Consider the following 22,487-nt stretch of genomic DNA (forward strand, 5'->3'; position numbering starts at 1 on the left):
AACCTGAAAATGTGATTCAAATATTCAAATTCCCATTATATTTTAGTATATTGATCAAGTGGTAAATGACGCTATCAACCAGTAAATTATTGTATAAATGGCTTTAATTTTATTTTTATTTAACATCCTGCACTATGTACCAGAGTTGCCTATTTGTTTCATTTTTCAATGACTTTATATTTACACTTTATGCATTAGATGACAAACTAATCAGGGCTCTAATAAAATGAGTCTAATCTGCAACATTTTAAAACCAGTACAGACCTTTTCCAAGACGATATCTAAACTTGAGCCTCACAAGTACACCGTGAGAATTTTCCTACGTTGTAAATGTCTTCTGTTAAGTTCCTGGGTATAAACTGTATCCAGTGCTTTCAAAATGCAAATCTTTGAAAACAGAGCATCAATACAAATTTGGGGAGAAGTGCGAAACATGTCCGGCCTGCTGGTCTTTTTGTTCTGCCACTAATCCTAAAAATGATCCTTTATTAGACAGAGATTTGAGCTTTTAATGTCCAACATTGCCGGCCCCCAGAACCTGTATGTTTAGAGTAATGATGTAATATAAAATACAAAGATGCGTTTGTCACATACAGAAGTAATCCGTGTCGTAAAATGTGATGTACAGTGCTCCTATGGTTGTGCTAAAAGACTAGTGGGAAAAAATAGGGATATTATATATATATATATATATATATATATATATATATATATATATATATATATATATATATATATATATATATATATATATATATATATATATATATATATATATATATATAAAAAAGCATGTGCAACCTATTCATCAATAAAGTGTTCATATATTGTTAGAAATGAACTGCATCTTTCACAGTATTTATACTGTTTTAATATGAATTAAATGAATATCTCTATATAAACAAATATGTATGAAAAAGAACACGGTACATAAAATAGATATAGAGTTCATATTACAAAAGTCAGGAAATATATTAAGCAGTATTCAATATAAACTATACAATGAAAATGTTTTAAAGCAGTTTAACATTAGCTCACTTTGTACAAGGAGTGTGCAAAAATCAACGTCCCATCAGTGGACCTTCATAAACTGGCCGAAAAGTCTCTTAGTTCTTCTTCTTCTCTAGACAAAATAGAAGACTGAATGTGTCGAGCAGAGGGCGACCCCATGTGCCTCTCTCGCTCAGAGAGACTGTGCAAAAATATACAAGTAAGAGGACAAAGCCACGAGTCGGCAGGAGTCGCTGTGAACTCCGGTCAGTAGTGGCCGAGCTCCTCTGGAGGAGGTGGGAGGAGGTTGCCGTCGTCTCCTCCGATGTAGGCGGCGATGCTGCTGCTGCTCTCGCTCCCCCACTCGTAACCGTCAGCGGCCAGACTGGAGAATCAAAATTCAACAACGCCCATTTCTGACTTCTCATTCCTACTTGATGTACAGTATTTTGGTGATTAGATCGTGGTGTTTTTGTTGTTGTTGTTGTTTTTTACCTGGCTTGGATGTTGTGAGGCATGACGTTCCACGCCAGGTCATCGTCGCTGTCGTAGCGCCGCGGGTTGTCGAAGAAATAAGCCCTGGAGGAGAAGACGTGACCAGGAAGCCCAGAGCCACTCTGCAGGACACCAACAACACAATACAGGTAAGATATCGCAGTCTCACATTATAAAACATTTAGACTGTATTTCACATCTGTAGCCTGTAGCTCAGGACGGCCCCAACCGGTTTGCCTCATGACCACAAGTGACTTTCCTTTTTAACTTGGCTAAATATTACAAAACTGTCACAAGACAGAAACAGGCTCTTTCTGTAGTTGAACTACAGTATGACGTATCTGATTTTACTACAAACAACCTCGTGACCCCCTCAGATTCATCTTGTGACCCCAGGGGAGGATTCCCCGACCCCCCCCCGCAGGTTGGTAAACACTAGCCGAGGTGAGTGCGTGCTCGTGCTGGCTCACCCTGTCTAGATCTGGCTGCCGAACTCTGAAGAAGAAAACCATGAGAGAGGTGGGGAGCAGCTCCCACACGAACAAGATCACTCCGAAGACGATGTAGCCGGCGTCGCCCAGAGTCGACCGTAAATCTGCCTGAAAAAACACACAACACGACATGTTCACTATTAGAACACTCACAGTCACACCCACAGTCCTCACAAGGGAAGCAACGACCAATAAGGCCCAAAAACAAAAAATAAAGTCTGCAGGTTCACCTGGTCTGAAACGTTGTACCAGTCGTAGTCAAAGGAGTTGATGCTCTTGTTTGAGAGTCCCAGGACGACCAGATTGTAGCAGGCCCTGGAAGAGTACAGGAGGATGACGATGACTCCTATAACGGTCACCTGGCACACTGACGTCCCCTGCACAGGTGATGAGGAGGAAATGAGAAATGATCAAATGTTTTTGATGAAATCATAGAGACACTACTGGGAAACTGGAGGTTGGAATAGCTGTGACCACATTTTGGATTTGCTGGCTTGTGAAGTACAACCAGCATAAATGATATGAAGAAGGAACACACAAATCACTATGAAACAAAACACCCCACACACATGTTCCTCTCAGTGCCACACAGGACAGGGACATGTTTCTTACTTTGGATTCCAGGTAAATGTTGGCCAGCGACATCTTAGCGACCTTGTAGAGACACACGGAGAGCGAGACGGCACACAGGACAAAAAGCGTGTCGTTGATGGCGACCCTCACCAGCACGATGGTGTGAGCTTCTGCAGAGGTCATCCTCACCAGCAGGGCACACACCAGATTCACTACTAGAAACACCAGGCTGATGAACAGGAAGAGCAGGTACAGAGGCAGCCTGAGGACCACGGGAAAGATTATTCACCTCAAAAGTCACTTTTTTTAAGTACTGTTACTGTTAAAGATGTAAAAATCACAGACAAATATAGCTGAATGGTGAATGACATTGAGTCACAGTCTGATCTTACCTGTATCTCAACAGCTCTGGTGCGTATTTAGACTTTGCCTTGAAAACGACCTGTGAAAAGAAATCAGTTACTGCGTCAGTGTCAGGCTATTTAGGCGCCCGACTTTCACTTCTGTATTCTCGCTCGAACAAAAAACAAGACCCGTTCTTCTAAAAACAGGAACCTCGCAGTGTTGAACATTGGATGCACAGTGTTCACACAGCACAGTGCTCTAATGATTTTGTGTCGCACTCTCAACTGTGACTCAAATCAGCACAAGAGAGTTACGCTAAAAATAAGCTGGAGGCCAGAGATTTAGTCAGCAGGTGCAATTGGGTCCTTGCTATCCGATGCTGTTAACATTAGTGACTATTAGAGCGTCACGTCAGACGTATTCACTGCAGCGGGATACCTGTGTTATCATGTCGTATTATTGATTTGATCAATTTTTCAAATCAAAAAGTCACAAATTGTATTTAAATGTTTTGTTTTAACCCGTTTTACTGATGTTCATTGCTCTGAACATCAATACATACATACATATGTCACATATATGTCACACATATGTCACATACATATACATATATCAATACATACCTAAATATGAAAATATGTATACATGTATTCACATTTAGAGCTGAAATGAGTAGTTGATTAACAGAACATGAATCGTGATAATCAGGTGTCCCAAAAATGTGAAACAATTGCTGGTTGGTTCGAAAAACACGTGAAAGCAGCACATTGAGATCAGCTAGCTTCATTAATATAATGATTATTATTATTTTTTTAATCAAAAGAATAATAAATTGCAGGAAATACTCATTAGTTATAAACTATTCTTAATATTGTTGTGGTATTTAAACCAAATGCTCAGCTCTAGTTTAATGGTTTTTATTTGAACTAATGATTGTATTCTGTTCAATGTCATGTTATCACCAGGAGCCATTTTATATTTTGGTTTCAGGCACTAGTTCACATGACGGAAGTGTGTTTAACAGACATGTTTTATGACACTGGAGGTTTCAGGTTTCCACACACATGTATAAGTTGCATATTGACTTCCAAACCAGTAAGATCCTGCTGTGGGCTAACAGCTACCACTCCTCTTAAACTCAGACTTAAGCTGAGAAACTGTCCCTCATAGTGTGAAACTGCTCACACACCACTGTGCACAGTGAAGGACAAACATCCAGATGAAGCAGCAACAACCACAGCACATGTTTGAGTGGAGGGGGGCTCTAAATCAGATATATTTAGGACTAAATAATCCAAACACTGTCCTCGCATTACAGAGAAAACACATGCTGCCACTACATGAAACCCTGCGGTTGTATGAACAGCTCCCCGGCCTGTAACTCACCTGTGCGAGGTAAAGGTTCATGAGACTCAGTGTGAAGAACTGGAGGCAGACGGGGAAGCAGTACAGCAGCCAGAAGGGGAACGGGCCCAAGGTGTTGGCCGTGACAAAGTTCTGGAAGTAGAAGGAGAAGAGCACGGTGCGCAGGGCCGACCACAGCAGGCACAGCGACAGGAACGCGGTCTGGTAGCTGAAGCGCTTGTGTCGGTAGCGCAGGACCAGCCAGAGCTGCACGTAGACGAAGATGAAGAGGATGGAGTAGAAGACGGTGTAGACCACCGTCAGGCCCAGCGTGACGTAGGTGGGCACGGCCGGACTCAAGGTAGGCAGAGGCAGGGACCTGCCCATCGGCGACGGCTCCTTCTCCTCCAGCGGGGCCTCCATGAACCTGCTCTCCCTGGCCGTGGGGAGGAGGGAGCGGAGCGGTGGGGTTCCTCTGGCCGGTGTTGGCCGCCGGGTCTCTGGCTTCACAGAGCCAGCCTCTCGGCTGTCGCGTACCGCAGAAAGGAGAGGTGAGAGCCGCGGCCAAAAAAATAAATAAAGAAAAAAGTTGAGAGTGAAGTAATAATGCTGTGAATGTGGCTGTCAAGAGGAGGGAGAAAAGAAAACAAGGCTAACTTCCTGCTGCGGAGCCACAGACAGCCAGCGAGCGAGGCACATGATCAGTGATGAGAATGAGCCGTTTGTCAGGGACGGCGGCGGGGCAGGAAGCTGCTGAGAGCAGCCTGCCGCGAGGAGCTCAGCGCGAGGAGAGGAGGACCAGCCTCCGCCCCCTCCAGCCCCCCGCGCGCACTCATTACGTGACGCTACGCATCAGCTGACGCACGCTACTGTACCTTTAACCCTGCGATGGGGCTTCCCACCGCTGCTCTGATCCCCAGAGAGCGTCTCAGATTTACTTTCATTTTATCAAGTTGCATGACAAAATATCACATCCAAAATCACCATCATTCAACACGGGTGAGTTCATAAACAATATATACAACGTCTTCACGAACTGTGTGCGTAGGCCTACAGTAAAAACAGGAATCATAACACTAGAATCACTTCAGAAGATAACACGTATTGTAGCAGAAATTGCTGTAAAAGATAGAGTGACAGTGTTAAATACTAAAAGTGTACTATATCATTGTTGTTCATATTATATTCAAGTTCTAAGTTGATTAAAAATACTGAAATATTATATTAGAACTGGAGCTAAAGCACAACAAAAAGCACTGGTGACTGCAAAATGAAATTATAATTGGGGTTGTGTGAGGTCGCGCAATTAAAAAAAATAACCCAGAGACAGAATTAACCAGAAGCGTTTGTAGTATCTTCACACATATTAATTAATAAAATATCCCTAATCATCAACTTCTATACATTAAAGTTGTACCATAGCGTTTTATTACTGTATTAACCTTTTATCGATCAATTAATCTAATCATCACAATGTAATTGCCACCTGGAGTCTTGACGGTCAAAGGAGCGAGTCTGGGGGCCCCGGGGAAGTGGCCCGCTTTGCCCAGTTTGTAATCCAGCCTTGACATGATATTAAATGGTTAAATAATGGTCACATTAATGCAGCAGAAGTCAACTCATTAAGACTTTTTATCCGGAATATAAAAAAAAAAAAAATACTGGATCCTACAAATTCAAATCAGTAGCATTTTGAATTGGACCCTCTCTGTTCGGGAAACACCAGGGTTGCTTTCTTGGACTTTAGAAAGCTGTTGTAGCAGTGAGTAGTTCTCCTCATGACAAAGAAACTGATCTCAATGTGTAAAATCACCAGAGTTCCCCTTTAATTCAAACCAAGAGTACTTCATGTCTGTTTAGAGAAGCAGAATTTGCTTTACGATCCAAGAAGAAGTCTAATCAGCACTCAAACTTCAGTGAAGCTTGTTATGGTTCGTGGTAGCTGTTTTTCTTGTTTGTGTTTCACAGGACTGGGGCATGTGAACATGAGGAAGGCCAAGGATGGAGGTCACTCCAGCTCCCCTTTGACTGCTGTGAAACGTTAATCTTTTTGCACACGGGGACACTACCACCCAGCACCACACCAGGCCGGATACTGTCAGCCACATTATTAAGATATCCTTTAAAACGTTGGCCTCTAAAGTGTGAGATGGAGAAATGAATTCAATTACATCATTGTGTACTTCCTTTTATGTCTCTGTTTTCAGGAAACACACACTATTTAATAATGGTGGACACGTAGCTGAGAGCCTTTTAGATACGGAAGCAACATATTTAGTCAAAAAAAATATACAAAACATGTAATGTGTTGTTTGTTCCCAGAGTTTCCTCATCCCGGCTCCAGCCCTTCAAATCGCCCACGTCTCCTGTTTTGTCTGTGAATAAAAAAAATAAAAAATAATAGAGTGGTGACAAAAATGGCACTTCAGTCTGATTATCAAACTGATCAGATCCAGGTCCACTGCTGGTTTCCAGGCAACACACTCAGAGATAACTCACTCAACACATCAGTGGTCCCGAGGAAAATATCCCATCAGCCACTGAGTGTCCAACACGGGCCCTACAGTAGTGCATCGCCATTTAAGTGCAGTGAATATTGACAGATATTATATTCATATGAAGACAGCTGTCACCATTTGGGGGACTACGATTAGTTTCATGCTTAGAAGCACTGATGGCGAGATCTGCAGTTATTATGAATCTGTTTCCTGTGCTGATAACACTTCAGATAAATTGGTTCTCTCTATTCAACATCCTTGAAAAAACATTTTGGGCATATTTTGTTGAATAATAAAATAAACAAATACATATACATCTATGGTGTTGATGTTCCTACTGTATGTATATAGATTTGTGTTAATCTCTGAAAACCTTTTAATTCTCTGGAGAATATATTCATAAACCACAAATGCAAACTTCATACAAATGATCAGAAGGTGGAGCCATTCGACCGTATAAAGATGGAAAGGCTGGGAGGGATTCAAAGTGGGAGAAATAATGTAACAGAGAATCAGATGAGACAATTAAAAAGAAAGGAAACCAACGGAAATAAATATGCAGTATTTAATTCTCTTATGGTCTCTTTCCAAAATACTACGGGTTCCAGCTTAGTATTTAAAATCCATCAACGACATCCAGATAGATGTTTCTGCATGGTATCTTACATTTAAAATTTAAATTATTTCTGATTCCAGTCTTTGTGTTTGAAAAGCTCATCTTAAAGCTCCACTAGTAGAGGTTTGCCCTGAGGGAGATGCTAAAGAAAAACATAAATGTACCCAGTAAGTTTCACAACAATATGGTCATTGTATATTTTGACCCGAGGGTGGTGCAAGAGAGAAGCTCCACAAAAGTGAACACAAAACTCTCATCCTCTGTGGTTCCTAAGCTATTTGCCTTGTGATCCCTTAAAACTAACTAATGTCTACTGAGGACCCTTTGTCACAAGTCCCGTCTTCAGCCTGGATGATCTGAAGTGTCAGCAGTTTGACAAGATTCATTTTGATTTTTTCATTTTTTAACACAAGAAAAAAGATTTCAGTTCAAGTTTTTCAGAGGCCGGAGGTGAAAATATCCACTACTTCAAAAGCAAAAATAAGAGAAAAAACATCAAAAATAAACGTAATTTTGTGCAATAAAATAACATGCATTTTCATTCTCTCAGCTTTGGCAATCTTACACATTCTGTTATGTGGGTGGTCCCCAGGCAGGGAAAGATCCATGATGCACAATCTGTACTTTCAGTTTTGATATCTCTTTTGACACACAGGGTGGACTTTGGAAAAGGTCAGGGTGTCACAAAAACATTCTTAATTCTTATCTGGGGATTACAAATGTCCATATTTAATTTAGTGAGGAATATTGTCCTTCATTCAGAGGTCATATGTTACCTAATTTCATTTTCAAAGCTCATTGTTATGGACCAAAGTGTTGGCAAAAGCTATTTTCGGCTGATGTTAGTGCCAAACAAAAGGTCAGAGGTCACAACAAATCATGAGGAATCATGGGAACCATGAATACTCATATTAAAATGTTCTGGCAATGTGGCCAGCATTTGTTCAGATGAGTGGACCAAAGTGCGTCCGTTAGCAGGGCAGAAACAGAACCATATTACCAGCACGCCCCTCATTATCCCAGCTGGAGTCCAGTCTGATAGCCGCAGCGGGATACCTCAAATGATTAGTGTATGGTACAGTGCTCTGTGATGTTGTCCTTTACATAATGTTTCAATCAAACCGGCCATGGGGCTCTGTTGCTGGTAACTGGTCCATGCTCTGATGTCTATGCTCTGATGGCCCCTTGGCCTGTGTCCAGATCTGCTAATACAGCCCAGTGTTGTCCCTCTGGAGACACTTGGACCTCCAACACAGTGGCCCCTGTGTTTTATACCTTATCGTCCAAACACTGATGGCTGCTCTCTGATGTTTTGGCAATACTAAGACACTGAGCTGCAGGTCAGGTTTTAAATGCAGTGATGTGATGTGAATGTGACCTCATTGGCCACTTCTGTCCTCAACCAACCTTTCTAACGGAAATGCTTCGTCTTTTCTAAGTGGACCAAACGCCATCACTACAGATGTCAATGAACTGACCCAGATCTTATACAGTCATTACCACATCACTTCAGGAATTTGTTGGAGTAACAGCATGAAAAGAAAAGCATATAGGCTACCTCTTATTTCTCCCTCCAGTGTCGGTGGTTTAATGAAAGCTGCAGCTCTCGGCGCCCCTCTCAACTCCGCCCCACGTTCCGCCAAAACTTTGACTGAACTTTCTTCAGCGGAGCCCGTGCGTCACTCTCCCAGTAACCTGGCTTGGACAAACCACAGGACCGCTAAACTGCTCCTGAAACACGAACAATGGGTTGGCAGCAGCAAGGATGGCTCGTCTGTGCGAGTTTTCTCGGATTCGTGGCGTCGGTGCAGAGCATAACGCGGGGGGAGCTTTTTCCCTTCGGTCCAAGCGCAAGGGACCAGTTACTGGAAGCGGGGAATGACCGGACGCACCGACTTGAACTGGACAGGCCAGTGTTGTTTTACGATGGCACTTTCGACAGCATCTTCGTAAGTCAAACCTCAACTTGGCACACCAACATTGTCATTTGAACACAAACGCTTGGGAGTTGTGGTCAGGACTGTCCAACGATCTTGCGCAATTGCGCATAGCCTAGAAAACCCGGGTAGTTATGGTGAAAAGGGTTCAATAGCTACAATCTTAAACAATACATGGAAGTTGCAAAATGTATCTGGGGCGGAGAATGCTCTGGACTATGTGTTAATATTGATTTGCTTATCACAGAGGCTGCTGTATCTTGTGGTTTCGGCTTCCCCTGAGATTATCATTTTACCGTTGACACACTGACCAGAGTCCTTGTTTTGCAATCCAACCCAAACATTTTGATGTCACATAACTGTGAGTATCTCTTATAACTAAGAGATGCTTTTATGGAACAAACATATATGTTTAAAATATTGAGTTCCAGCAATATTTAGATAATAAACTGTGCAAAAGAGTGACTTTGGAGGTTAGTCTGTTACCTAGTTAATTCTCAGAGGATTCATGTGATTATTATTTGCTGTTTTCAGTAACCATGTGGAGCTTTCAAATGACTTGAAAACACCCAAGAGCAACATTTAGCTGAAAGCTGCACCATTGTATTGGACATACAAAGTCTTCTCTTCAAAGAAAGTGCTGCATCTCTGTGTTAATTGTGCTGCAGGAACTCAACATCTGATGAAGCTTTGTGTTTGTGTTTTATTTTTAATAAAGTTAGTTTAGCCTATACTCGATGAAGCAGTAATCATTATTTCTGTTTTGATAACAACTTCCTCTTTGATCAGTGAATTTTAATTTGTCGCTAATGGAACCGTTACATGTCCAATCTCACCCAGGGAGCAGAGCTGAGCTGAGGCAAGAGCCTGAGGTTGAGAGTAAATCAATCTGGGGGGGGGGGGGGGGGGGGTTTCCCAACCGCTGACTACTTATAAGTTATAAGTTAGTCAATATGGCCTGAAGATTTTAGTTTTTTCATTTACGAGACAGTCCCTGAACTATCTATGCCCTAAAGGGGAACAGTAATGCCTTTAACACCAGACATGGTTATAGAAAAAAACCTTTTATCTAATCATTAGAAGGTTTCATCGTCTCCTTCTGAGTGTGATTCATATCCCACAAACCTTAAAGATCTCTCTCTGCACCATGTCTGCGAGATCAGACTCCATGATCAGTTTCCCAGCTCTATCTTCCATTTTGGCAGGAAGTTTCTGTAATGAAGATTAGTGTGCAATCTTTGGGCTCTCTGGGGCTGCTCGTCAAGGGGCAGGGACAGGAAACAGTGTGGCCCGGGCCAGCAATAGTGCTCTTGTTTTGCTCTGGAACGGAGCCCCATGTGCACTGTGTGTGTTTTTGACATAAGCCCAGCTTGTCTTTATTTACAAGCCCTGCATGTGTTCATGTTAAAACTTAAGTGTGTGAAATCTGTGTTAAATGGCATCTTCTTTGTTCATTAGAGCCTTTGTAGGACATGGCAGCTGACTCGGATCATTAGTCTAATGAGTGTGGAATAAAGATCAAAGTGGGTCAGACTGGACCGGGTTCACCTCTGATGTGAAACAGTTCTTCATGCGTTGTTATCCTGGTTACTATAAAGACGGCCACACAGTGTCACAGTCATCTCACTCCTTGTTATCCCCATGACTAACTTGAGCCTTTAATTTCAGATCAACACCAATGGGTTCATTGCCACAGCACAGCCAACAAGCGAGTCGACATATCTTGGCAAAATGCCCCCAAAATTTGGCATGATTGCAGCTCTGCAAGGAGACCTGGACACCAGTGATGGTGTGGGGAAAGTTTTCTTCCGTCAAGACTCCAGTCCTGATGTTCTAGCTCGAGCGGCCCAGTACATCAACGGGGCCTTCCCCGAGGATGACGAAGTCAATCCCACCAATGCTGTGGTGGTCACCTGGGTTAATGTCGCCACCCATGAACCTCCAAGCAGAGGAGATGGCATTGACAAGAAGGTGAGCATCACATGGTAATTCAAGTGATCCGTGGTGTAACTTGTCATTTACGTACTCTCTAATGTTTTATCACACAGAGAAACACCTTCCAGCTGGTTATTGCGTCCCTGGAGACTGCATCGTACGCTATTGTCCTGTATGCAAGGGACGGGATGCAGTTTTCCTCCACGCCTGTGCAAGGCGGCAGTGCGGTCATGCACGCTGGCTTCAGTAAGGGTTTGGTCCAGGGTTTCCTGTTTTCCAGTCAGGGGCCATACTACCGCACCACCACTGATGGCGAGGATTCCATCACGGATTTAGCAGAGTAAGTCAACCAATGGCAGCAATAACCATTTCCTGCCATTGTGTTGCTGTGTTTGTATAATGTTTTAAGAACAGTGACTGTAAAAGTCTCTTTTCTCCTTATAGAGAGACCAACTCTGGTCTGCGGGGTTTATGGGTGTATGAGATTGGAACGTCTCCCTATTTCACCAACGTGGCTCCAGGTGAGGTCACTGACCTGCCCACCGAGGCCGCGCCACAGGCGCCCACTGAGGGGGATGAGGAGGAAGCTGATGCAAGGAGGACTGTGTATACTAACGGACAGATAGCGCTGGAGCCTCCTTATGAGCCAGAGAGGGTGCAGATCGAAGTCCACCCAATTCAGTACCAGCCACATCAGCCTGACTACCCAGAAGTCTTGGTGGTGGACGACACAGATATAAATGTAGACGGTGAGTCCACAGGAGAAAAGGCTCCTTGCTTATCATAGTTGGACAATTCTAGGTGTTTAATCAATTAGCCGTTCCTGCCACATTCTTACCATGTTTGTCCCTGTTTTCAGTGTTCTCATACAACCTGGGGACATGTGCGAGCAATAGGAATAAGTGCTCCCAGTTTGCTGACTGCAGGGACCACTCCAGTGGATACTGCTGCAACTGCAGACCTGGCTTCTATGGCAATGGGATACAGTGTGTTGCAGAGGGTAAGTGTTTGTTCATTCTTTACTGCTTCAAGAAAATGGAGAGAAGTGGGTTTGGTTAAATATGTGCCTATGGCAATGTTTTTTGACAGTTTCTTGTCACATTCCATGAGCTGATGTTTTGATTTGCAATAACAGTAAATATAAAATACTATGACATATTGTGATGCTTTTATTATCTGTGTCCCAATGGTCCCATGTTCCCCAGCTCAATATCCTATTCATGTGACACACTTAAGACTTAAAAGATCTTGTATTTTCAGCTGTATTTCTTTTCCTAATTTAAATGTTCAGTGTATTATATAATTGACCATTACACGAACGTTACTCCTGAAATTCTTATAGCAAACTGGGAAAATGTATGTGTTAAGATCTGGTGTTTGGTTTGTTTTTGCAGGAAAGCCACAGAGGATGAATGGCAAAGTGTATGGAAAAGTGTATGTGGGCGTCTCTGCTTCTCCAGTGGAGTTCACCAGCAACGACCTCCACTCATACGTTGTGGTAAACGATGGCCGTTCCTACGTGGCCATCAGTGACATCCCTAACACCGTTGGGCCCTCACTGCTGCCCCTGTCGGCCCTTGGTGGTGTGATTGGGTGGGCGTTTGCTTTGGAGCAGCCTGGCTTTAGGAATGGCTTCAGTATTATTGGTGAGAGAAATATTTCTACAACTGCACCAAATAATATCTGTGACGCCTCGCCTCGCTTTTCGTGTGTTTTTCTCATGCTTCACTTGGTTAGAAAATGACATAACTGAATATTCTAAATCTCTGTAAACAAATGTCAACGCTGCTACAAGCAGTTTGCCATACAGCTGCAGTTTTACTCACTCTGTCCAGCCGAATTCCCCTCAGGTTACTTCAGCTGTGACAGAAGGCGGCGAGCCAAAGTTCATCCAGGGCCAGGGTCTTAAAGTTAACCTCCTCTTCTCTGTCCTCTGTAGGGGGGGAGTTCACACGGCAGGCTGAGGTGACCTTTCTGCCAGGGAATGAGAAGCTGACCATCAGGCAGGAGTTCAAAGGCATCGATGAGCACGACCACCTGGCGGTGAGCACCACCCTGGAAGGCCGGGTCCCTGAGGTGCCTCTTGGCTCCACTGTGAAGATCAGCCCTTATTCTGAGGTCTACCAGTACACCAGAAACTGTGAGATACAGCTCGAACAGAGACTCACTTTGTTTTGAATGAAAATGTCGGTGGCTTGTTCCTCCTGTTGTTTTGCACTTGTCCAAACCTCTTTTCTGCTTTTGTAATCATAACTAAACCATTCAGAGAACTAACGAGTCATCTACTTGCTTCTTACCTGCCTATCGCACCTTCCAGTGGTCACTTCATCCTCCACTCGGGACTACGAAGTGAGCTTGCCTGATGGCTCCACTTACACCAGGACGTACCAGTGGCGTCAGACCATCACCTTCAAGAGCTGCCAGCATGGCGAGTCTCTGAGAGACATGAAACCAACTCAGATGCTCAGCGTGGACCAAGTCTTTGTCCTGTACAATGCTGATAATGAACTCATCCGGTTCGCCATGAGCAACAAGATCGGGGATATCAACGGTGAGGTCATGGAGATTATTTTTGTCTTCCTGTTTTGGTCTGCGCACACTTCCTTCCTGGAGAGCAACATACAGTATTACATCCTGACCAAGGACTGGTTTTATTAAATGTTATGGCTTATTTTATTTCATATCATTTATTATAATGGTAAGATTGTCCTAAAATACACCCTTAATTCCCAGGAGGGCAGCCAGAGGAGAACCCGTGTTTCACTGGAAGACACGGCTGTGACACCAACGCCGTGTGCCGACCTGGAGAGGGAAATCAGTTCACCTGCGAGTGTGCGACTGGCTTCAACGGTGATGGTCGCACATGTTATGGTAAGAATGACACATGATGTGACACGAAAAAGGGACCTTTGTTTCCATTGTTTTGAGCAATAAAGATTCTCACCATTAATGTATTTGAACTCAAACAGTTTCCACATCTGTTTAGAGCCATCATTTGATTGACCCAGACTTTCTAAAGCCTTCCTTCCTGGGGAACTGGGCAATCTAACCAATTAGCAGAGGGAGTATCACATGGGAAACAAAGTCTCCCACACTCCCAGACCAGGATAGCGGATGTACTGCGGTCCATGCTCTATGCAACCATGAGTCTTTTGTATGCGAGACCAGACAGGAAGAGCTCTGAGGCACATGCAGTGAAAACAGGAAGGAAGTATCTCAGACAGATGCTATCTTGAAACATTTGTAATTAAGAAACCTAATCAAGGCTCTCTCCTCTGATCTCCATCTGATAATGAAGGACACTGATCCCAAATCCCGAATTCAGAGCCTCAAACTTAAACACGGTTGCCGTTATTAGCATATGATAATTGGCTCTTCTCTTTATCAGACGTTGACGAGTGCAGAGACAATCCTCAGATCTGTCGCTCCCACGCCATCTGCAACAACCAGCCCGGGACCTTCCGCTGTGAATGCGAAGATGGGTATCAGTTTGGCAATGATGGCCAGACCTGCACTGGTAAGTATTGTTTGTTCACTGCCGGGTACAATTATATATTTCAGAAATCTCACCTGGTCGTTGGGATGTGCAGTGTTCAGACATAAACTGTAACATAATGCATGAACATATCAAGTAGGCCAGGGTGAGCCAGATAAAACACATGTGAACATAATGACACTCATACAACTTTGAACTGACTGGTGCAGTGGCATTATCATTTCAGAGATTATCTAGTAGAAAGTGTGCTTGGGCTTTAGGTCCACAATGTGTCTGTGTCCGTGTGCGTGTGTGTTCATCAGGCCCAGGTCAAATAATACACCTTCTTGAAATAGTCACGTGAAAGTAGTGAGAAAGACTAAACCGACCTGAATATTCTCTTCTCACTTAGTCATCAGCTGTCTGTCCCCAGCTGTAACCTACATATATTAAAGGAATAGTACAGCATTTTTGGAAATAGGCTTATTTGCTCTCTTGCCTTGAGTTAGAAGAGAGTTAGCAAATTTGCCTACCAGCACCTCTGAAGATCACGAATTCACTTGTTGTGTCTTGTTTGTTTAATCCATACAATAAGCATAGGCTAGCTGTTTCACCCTGTTTCTCGTCTTTATGCTACGCTAAGCTAACCGACTGCTGGGAGAAGCCTTATATCTATCATGCGAGTGGTACCGATCTTCTCATCTAGCTCTCGGCAAGAGAGTGAATAAATATATACGTATACCAAAATATTGAACTGTTCCTAAGATAAGTTCACTTAAATAAAAATGACAAAAAGCATTGTGGCAAAATTTAACAAACGTTTCACTGTTCAGAGTTTTATGTGATGTCTGGTCATTTTATGACATGCTCTAACATATCAGAGTATTTCTTCTTCTCCTCAGAGGTTAATCGACCTGTGGACGCCTGTGAAGAAGAAACCCATAACTGTGACATTCCTGAGCGCGCTCAGTGCAGCTACAGCGGAGGCTCGTCCTACATCTGCTCCTGCCTGCCAGGGTTCATAGGAGACGGCAGAGTCTGCCAAGGTACTGCATAGAGACACTGGATATATGCTTTTGTTACAGAATATCTATTCAAATGTTGCGGAATGCACAACATTAATGAGTCATTATTGCATCTAATTCAAATACAGTAAAGTACAGTGCTCGTGGTATATTAGAACCAATTACTGTTAGCACATAGCTTTAGCGTTTATTATCCTGACATTACACTTACAGAACTGTATACGTGGTTTTGCACATTTTAGCCCGTAAATTACTAATTGTTGTAGCCATTTGAGCTTTGTACATTTTAAGACTTATCTTTTAATTAAACTGTAAAAGTCTGTAATTATACCTGTGGAACACTACAGGCTTTGTACTTGTTGGTGTCTGTGAGGAAAATGTGAATCGTGAGATTTCCTGAGTTTGCTGCCAAAAAAGCTTTGCAATGATGAGCGATGTTGTCACTCAGACCATCATCGTAGAGGAAGATAAAACATGAGCTGACAAGGACATAGCACATAGATTATAAGAGCTTCTGGCAATGAAAATGTTGTTGGATATTCATCCTCAGGTATCGAGTGACGATCATGTGATGATGATCAACAAAAAACAAGAAACCAATGGCTGCGTGCATGACGTGGTTCAATCCAAAATCATATGACATGTTTTTAAAATGTAATGTTCATGTTAATGTTATTAATGTGAAGTATTTCTAGTCAACAGGCTAAATGGAAAATCCAATCCAGTAGTCCAGATTTCAAATCCATCACATGGACCTTGAGGCTATAACTGTTAAACCATCTGCTCAGGACCGGGGGAAGTGAGATTGCCTACAAAATACATCTGCAGCGTTTGAGCAGTGAAACATGAAAAGCAGATGGCGGTCCTGAGTCGGCTTCTAGTTTCTTTGTCTGGTCCTCAGCAGCACTCATTCGTGGTTTCCATTCTTTCCATGCCTCAGCTTGATGTTGTTGGGCACAGGCTGACCCAGATCATAATGTAGATCCCTGACCGTAAAAGGACACGACAGAATCGGACATGCGGAACATATTTCATACGGTCTATGACTGATTCTTCCATCTCTCTCTCTCTCTCTCTCTCTCTCTCTCTTCGCCCTCTATCTCTCCTGCCTGAAGACATAGACGAGTGCCAGCCTGGCAGGTGTCATCAGGCCGCTGTGTGTTATAACACCCAGGGTTCATTTACCTGCCAGTGCAGGCCGGGTTACTATGGTGACGGCTTCTCCTGCTCTCAAGGTAAGTCTCAGTTCAGTTTGGGGAAATCGGTCGTGGGAGTTCAGACGGTTTTGGTCATTGTTTTCTTTGATTCAGTTGCCGACTCAATAATAGTAAAAGACGGATCATTTTCATTCTAAGCATTGTTTATTCCTCCCATTTGGGCATGAGGAGTGCTTGGAAATGAGTCCCCCGCCAGAGTATATTGGTGCCAGCTGGAACCTGTTTTACATTTTCTTCTGGATAGCAAAGGGAATTTGTCATGCCTTACAAGGGATTACTGTAGCTGAATTTAAAGCAGGATACAACAGGACATATAAATGAGCTTATGACTACGTTTGTGGCAATGTTGCTGTGTGACTGTGTTCACTCTGAAGCTCTTCTTTTTTTTTTTACTTTAGAGAGAACAAAAACACGATGCGAGACCCACAGAGACAGTCTCCAGAGTGTGACGGAGTATGGTCCACGGGGCCCCCGACCTCCCGTCGGACAGTACATCCCAACATGTGATGAGAACGGTGCCTATGAACCCACTCAGTGCCACGACAGCACGGGACAGTGCTGGTGCGTGGACCGAAACGGGCAGGAGATCCCTGGGACTCGCTCCGGGCCTGGCAGCAGACCAATGTGTGAGTACATCTCATGTCAACACTTGAAAACAAGGGACCACAGTGTCTCCCACTGTGTATTAAAAAGACCAAACATGCATGACCAATGGGCAGCCACAAACTCTCTAACAAAACTCTACAGCTCCGCTTTAAAGAGGATTTTGTCGACCAGTAAACGTTTCCGTTGCTAAACTGATTTGGGGTTAGTTCCCCTTCCACAGGGCTTGATTTGTCAGCGTTTGTCTCCGGTAGGTATCGACCATGGTGGTGTGGCACCACCACCTGTTGGACCCACCACTCGACCCGGCGTCCACCCCCTGCCTCAAGGAACACACCTGCTGTTCACCCAGAGCGGCAGGATAGATTACATCCCTCTGGAAGGTTATGATATGAAGAAGGTTGATGCCAAGGCCGTCCTCCATCTCCCTGTAAGTGTCTCGAAATTACCAACATTTTTCTGAGACATTTTAACAGGCTTTCGTGTTAGTGAAAATTTGTTATGACGTATCAAAAGAATTATATTTTTTACTGGCTATATGTCTGTTCGTGACAGACAAATGCTGATTAAAAGATCACAGCTGTACAATAAGCACTTCTGAGTAAAGAAATCTTTCACAGTGAATATGTAAGAGGATAGCAACTCTGATGATCCAGATTATATGAGAGAAAACAATCAAAAAAAGCGACAGTCTGTTTGCGTTTCTCATTTGCGTATGCAACATCAGCTCAGCCTCTTACACAAGCCGCTCCCTTGGTCGTAACAACACGTAAATTCCAGCGTTGCCATTTCTCCATCTGCTTCATGCATTCACTGCTTGCACTTTATTGGAGGCACATGGTGACATTCACCCTAATTACTAACATCAGTCTGACATCTTTGGAATTGCAATCTGCACTTTCTTGTTGCGCTCATTTCCAAAGCAGCTGGTGTGAAGCCCGGCCGAGTTACTCACTCTCTGTGTGAGACTCTGTTTTGGATTTCTGTCTAGACGTTAATGTAAAAAAACCCAGAAAACATCTGCTCCGTGTTTTTATCTCTGACCACTCTTTGAACAAAGTACACTTCAAAGATTGTTGCTTGCTGACCCCTCCACAGGAGAAGGTAATCATCGGAGTGGCCTATGACTGTGTGGAGAAAATGGTCTACTGGACTGAAATCACATCTCCCTCCATCAGCAAGGCCAGCATCCAGGGGGGAGAGCCCACTGCAGTCATTAGATCAGGTAACACTTCACTTTTATACTTTCACTTTCAGCCAGCTGTGAATCAGGAGGCTGCTTTCATAAGACAAAGAAACTGATGTGCAAAATGTATCCTCTCATCAGATCTGGACAGCCCAGAGGGTATCGCCATCGACCACTTGGGACGAACCATGTTCTGGACGGACTCTGTGAAGGATCACATCGAGGTGGCCTCTCTGGACGGGTCCCAGCGTCGCGTCATTATCAACTCTGATCTCGTCAACCCTCGCGCTATTATCACCGACCCTCCCAATGGGTGGGTGTTGTTTCACATAAAACTTTTACCCTTTACCTGCTCGGAAAGCTCACGGAAACTCACGGAAAGCTTAGCAACAACTTTGCTGTTGAAGAAACAAATTTGCAGGCGGAAGAGTAACATTATGTTTTAATTAGTGTTATGTTAAAACCTGCCAGTAATTTAAAAGATCTGATAAAAAAAATCTGTGGAGTTTGATGGTGAACTGACACCACACCTGTCCTTGCAGTCATCTCTACTGGGCCGATTGGAACCGCGATGCCCCCAAGATCGAGACCTCTTACATGGATGGATCCAACAGGAGGGTGCTGGTCAAAGACGACCTCGGCCTGCCCAATGGCTTGACTTACGACTCTCACAGCTCTCTGCTTTGCTGGGCAGACGCAGGTACGGTAGATTCCAGACGGATGACTCATCAATGAAATGATGTCTGGCTTCTCATCAGCAGTAATCTCTCGTCTGCAGGCACACACAAACTGGAGTGCATGCATCCGGCCCACGGCGACCGCAGGAAGGTCCTGGAGGGGCTTCAGTACCCTTTTGGAATCACGTCTTTTGGGAGGAACATCTACTACACTGACTGGCGGAGGTTTGACTTTTTCTACTGTCATGAACACTTCTGTCGTTTTTTATCCAATGACAACATAGGAGATGTAACTAAAAGAAAATGCTTTAAGTATTCCAATGAATTAAACCTGGCAATGCTTTGTGTTTGTATGTGTAATGCCTACATAATGATTCAAGGTTATTACACGCATATTTAGTGGTTGGGCTTTAGCCAGGTCTCGAGTACCTTGATGTAATGTGGATGGTTTTAAATAAGCAGACATTGGAATTTATAGAATGAAGGATATAATCCAGCCTTTATCCATGGTCCACTGTGCAATGTAAGAACTCAGATCAGTCAAAGTAGAGGAAGGAGAGGTTAAGTCAGAGGTCAAAAAGCTCCCCGCCCTTCAAGCACCGGCCCTTGATGTTCTTCCGGACCTCTCTGCAGACTGTGGAGCTTTCTTTCTTCCTCATTCTGTATGTTAGCCACTGCAAAAAATGCGGGGGTTGGGGTGTCTATTTGTGTGCGCGTGTGTGTGTGTATGCAGGGTGAGGAAGCATCCTAAAAAGTGACAGCTGCTTGCAATTTCTCCACCTCAGCGTCTGTGAGTGACCTGCCCGGGGCCTCCCTCTGATCTTGCGAGGCTGTAGCCCTGCTGGAGAAGGTTGAGAGGTGGCGGTGGGGGAGGCACTCAAACTATGTCAGTTATGGCTCAGAAAGCTACACTAACCCAGACTTTCCACGAAACACAAGGGGAGGCAAGGATGCTCACATTTCTCAAGCTGGGATCCTCCCGGATCGCTAAACTCTTGCGCTTATTGTGTTCACGACAGGGATGCCGTGGTTGCAGTGGATCGCCAATCCGGCAGAGAGTCAGACGAGTTCCAGCCTCAGAAACGGACCAAAATATATGGGATCACCACAGCCTACGCACAGTGTCCGTCAGGTAAACATAGCAGTTGGGAACAGGGCCATTTACTTCACTGTGAATTCCCCTTAAAATGTTTGCTCTTGAAACCTTCAAAATGTTTACTGATTGCATTATTTACCTAGCAATTACACTTCCTGTCCCACAAAGAGCCATTCCTAGAAATAGCTTGACCCTTGTACATTTAGGGGGCTACCTTTGAGCCAGCCTTATTATCCATTCCCTCTACTCTTCCGGACGTAGCAGCCCAGTCTTGTGCCCTCTGTAAAGGACTCTGAATGCAGAAAAAAGAACGGCAGCTTCTGAAAGCAACACAAGGCTTTCTGCAGCTAGTACTCATCATGAAGTAAAGGGATGACTGATGTTACTGCGCAGCACCAGGCCCTTTCGTCTCTTCTAGATAAGGCTGCATGCGTAAAGCCAGGGAATGTGGAGTCAAGGGAGAGGGGCCTCCAACATCTGGAGTTTGCTATGTGTTCCCTCTAAGTATGTGTATATCTGTTGAACTAACAGTCAAGAGACGGTTTCCTGCCGGTTCCTTGCTACGCTGGCTTATGATTTATACAAATGCCCTGGAATGGCCCACATTTGTAATAGTTTGTATGTTTTGTTTTGTTTTACTTCCTCCAGGACAAAACTACTGTGCCGTGAACAACGGGGGCTGTACTCATCTCTGTTTAGCGACCCCCAACGGCCACTCCTGCAAATGTCCCAACAACGCGGTGGGTGTGGGCTGCGTGGAGAGAGACAGCGGTTACTGAGAAGGGGGGACGGCTGTGCCATGAGAGTTGACACTGTTTGGATGTTTGACCGCAAATTAGGAGCCACTCAGCATTACTAAACTATAGCTGGTGAAAATGCCACTGAAAACCAGAGGTGACCGTACTGTGCCTTTTATTGCTCAGTGTTATGCTTATCTGCATTTTTTTTTTTTTTTACATTTCCCTTTATGAAATCACAACTGCGGAACATTGAGAATTGTAAATATAAACACTATTATTTTGTCTTTTCCTGAGTGCACATAGACTGAGATTAAAGCTCAAGGGATACATAATTTAATGTGAAATTCATCACAGCGATGCATGACGTCATCTGGTGTCAGTTGTGTTACACTGTGGCTGTTTGGATTTGTTTATCTCGTTGAAGTATTATTGTGGAATAGGACGAGTGTCTGTACAAGCTGGTGGGACGAGTTTAAATGCTGGGCAGCAAAAGAATAAACATTTTTTTCTAACATGTTGGTCTGCTTTGTCTGTGGTTCTAGAGCAATAATAGTGACACCGTGTGTTAGGTGGGGTTCATTACAAATACATATGTGGTGTTGTGCTGCGCTAGGTGGCGCTACAGTAAACCGTATGTCCAGCATCTGCCGTGGTCGAACAAATGACCCGTCCATGGCAGATATATCAAAACATTTATGATTTATTCTTAAAATATTCCAACATGACTAATGTTGGCCTTTAGAATGATCATGAATTACTTTTTTAAATTATAGTATTTTTCAACTCCTTCGCTATTTATTATATATCAATGTTACACATTATCGTGCATTTCTAGTTCATTAAATGGAAGTTTACTTGAATGAACTGAGTCAGCCACTAGACATTTGGATTGGACTATTTCCAGGCCTGCTATGACGTTTCTGCTTTGTTGACAAAGGAAACCAAATGCTGCCACACGAACAGTAAGCTGCCGTCATAAGGGAGACACATGCCTACGTCAGTGGTGCATTAACGGGCTCTTGATAAATTCGGAATATGGATCATTTCTCGCATGAGCTGTAACCTTATTGAAACCACGATATTCACATTCGGGCTGCAACTACATTTTTATTAAAATAGTTGCAAGTAATTTCTCTGTCAGTCTCAAAGATGGAAGTCAAAACGTGCTTATACTGTAGCTACACACAGAGATTTCTGAATAGCCATTTATATTGTGTGTGGTGGTTTATCTATATAATATTAAA

At 43.6% G+C, this 22,487-nt stretch overlaps 2 protein-coding genes across 2 annotated transcripts; one reads left to right on the forward strand and one right to left on the reverse strand.

Moving 5' to 3' along the window:
• Window positions 1–775: 775 nt before the first annotated feature.
• On the reverse strand, window positions 776–5,035 carry gpr137ba (G protein-coupled receptor 137Ba). Its single transcript, XM_079168382.1, has 7 exons — window positions 4,281–5,035; window positions 2,942–2,991; window positions 2,589–2,811; window positions 2,207–2,353; window positions 1,956–2,084; window positions 1,486–1,607; window positions 776–1,375 (listed from the first exon to the last, which is right to left on the reverse strand). The coding sequence occupies exons 1-7, from the start codon at window positions 4,659–4,661 to the stop codon at window positions 1,258–1,260; spliced, it is 1,170 nt and encodes a 389-aa protein (XP_079024508.1). The 5' UTR covers window positions 4,662–5,035; the 3' UTR covers window positions 776–1,257.
• Window positions 5,036–9,008: 3,973 nt separating this feature from the next.
• On the forward strand, window positions 9,009–21,755 carry nid1a (nidogen 1a). The gene is made up of 20 exons (XM_079168504.1): window positions 9,009–9,301; window positions 10,958–11,260; window positions 11,338–11,564; window positions 11,669–11,973; window positions 12,084–12,224; window positions 12,619–12,870; window positions 13,164–13,364; window positions 13,542–13,775; window positions 13,958–14,095; window positions 14,613–14,741; window positions 15,602–15,745; window positions 16,840–16,959; window positions 17,340–17,567; window positions 17,799–17,974; window positions 18,643–18,769; window positions 18,872–19,043; window positions 19,273–19,430; window positions 19,509–19,632; window positions 20,427–20,539; window positions 21,152–21,755. The coding sequence occupies exons 1-20, from the start codon at window positions 9,098–9,100 to the stop codon at window positions 21,280–21,282; spliced, it is 3,627 nt and encodes a 1,208-aa protein (XP_079024630.1). The 5' UTR covers window positions 9,009–9,097; the 3' UTR covers window positions 21,283–21,755.
• Window positions 21,756–22,487: the final 732 nt, after the last annotated feature.

The sequence above is a fragment of the Pholis gunnellus genome, assembly GCF_910591455.1.
Source record: "Pholis gunnellus genome assembly, chromosome: 11".
NCBI lineage: Eukaryota > Metazoa > Chordata > Actinopteri > Perciformes > Pholidae > Pholis > Pholis gunnellus.

Coding starts and splice junctions, on each gene's coding strand:
- gpr137ba (XM_079168382.1), bottom strand. CDS start 4,661: ATGGAGGCCCCGCTGGAGGAGAAGGAGCCGTCGCCGATGGGCAGGTCC. Junction 2,812..2,941: donor CCAGAGCTGTTGAGATACAG/GTAAGATCAGAC, acceptor CGTGGTCCTCAG/GCTGCCTCTGTACCTGCTCT. Junction 2,354..2,588: donor ACATTTACCTGGAATCCAAA/GTAAGAAACATG, acceptor TCACCTGTGCAG/GGGACGTCAGTGTGCCAGGT.
- nid1a (XM_079168504.1), top strand. CDS start 9,098: ATGGGTTGGCAGCAGCAAGGATGGCTCGTCTGTGCGAGTTTTCTCGGA. Junction 11,565..11,668: donor TCCATCACGGATTTAGCAGA/GTAAGTCAACCA, acceptor TTCTCCTTATAG/AGAGACCAACTCTGGTCTGC. Junction 19,633..20,426: donor TACTACACTGACTGGCGGAG/GTTTGACTTTTT, acceptor TGTTCACGACAG/GGATGCCGTGGTTGCAGTGG.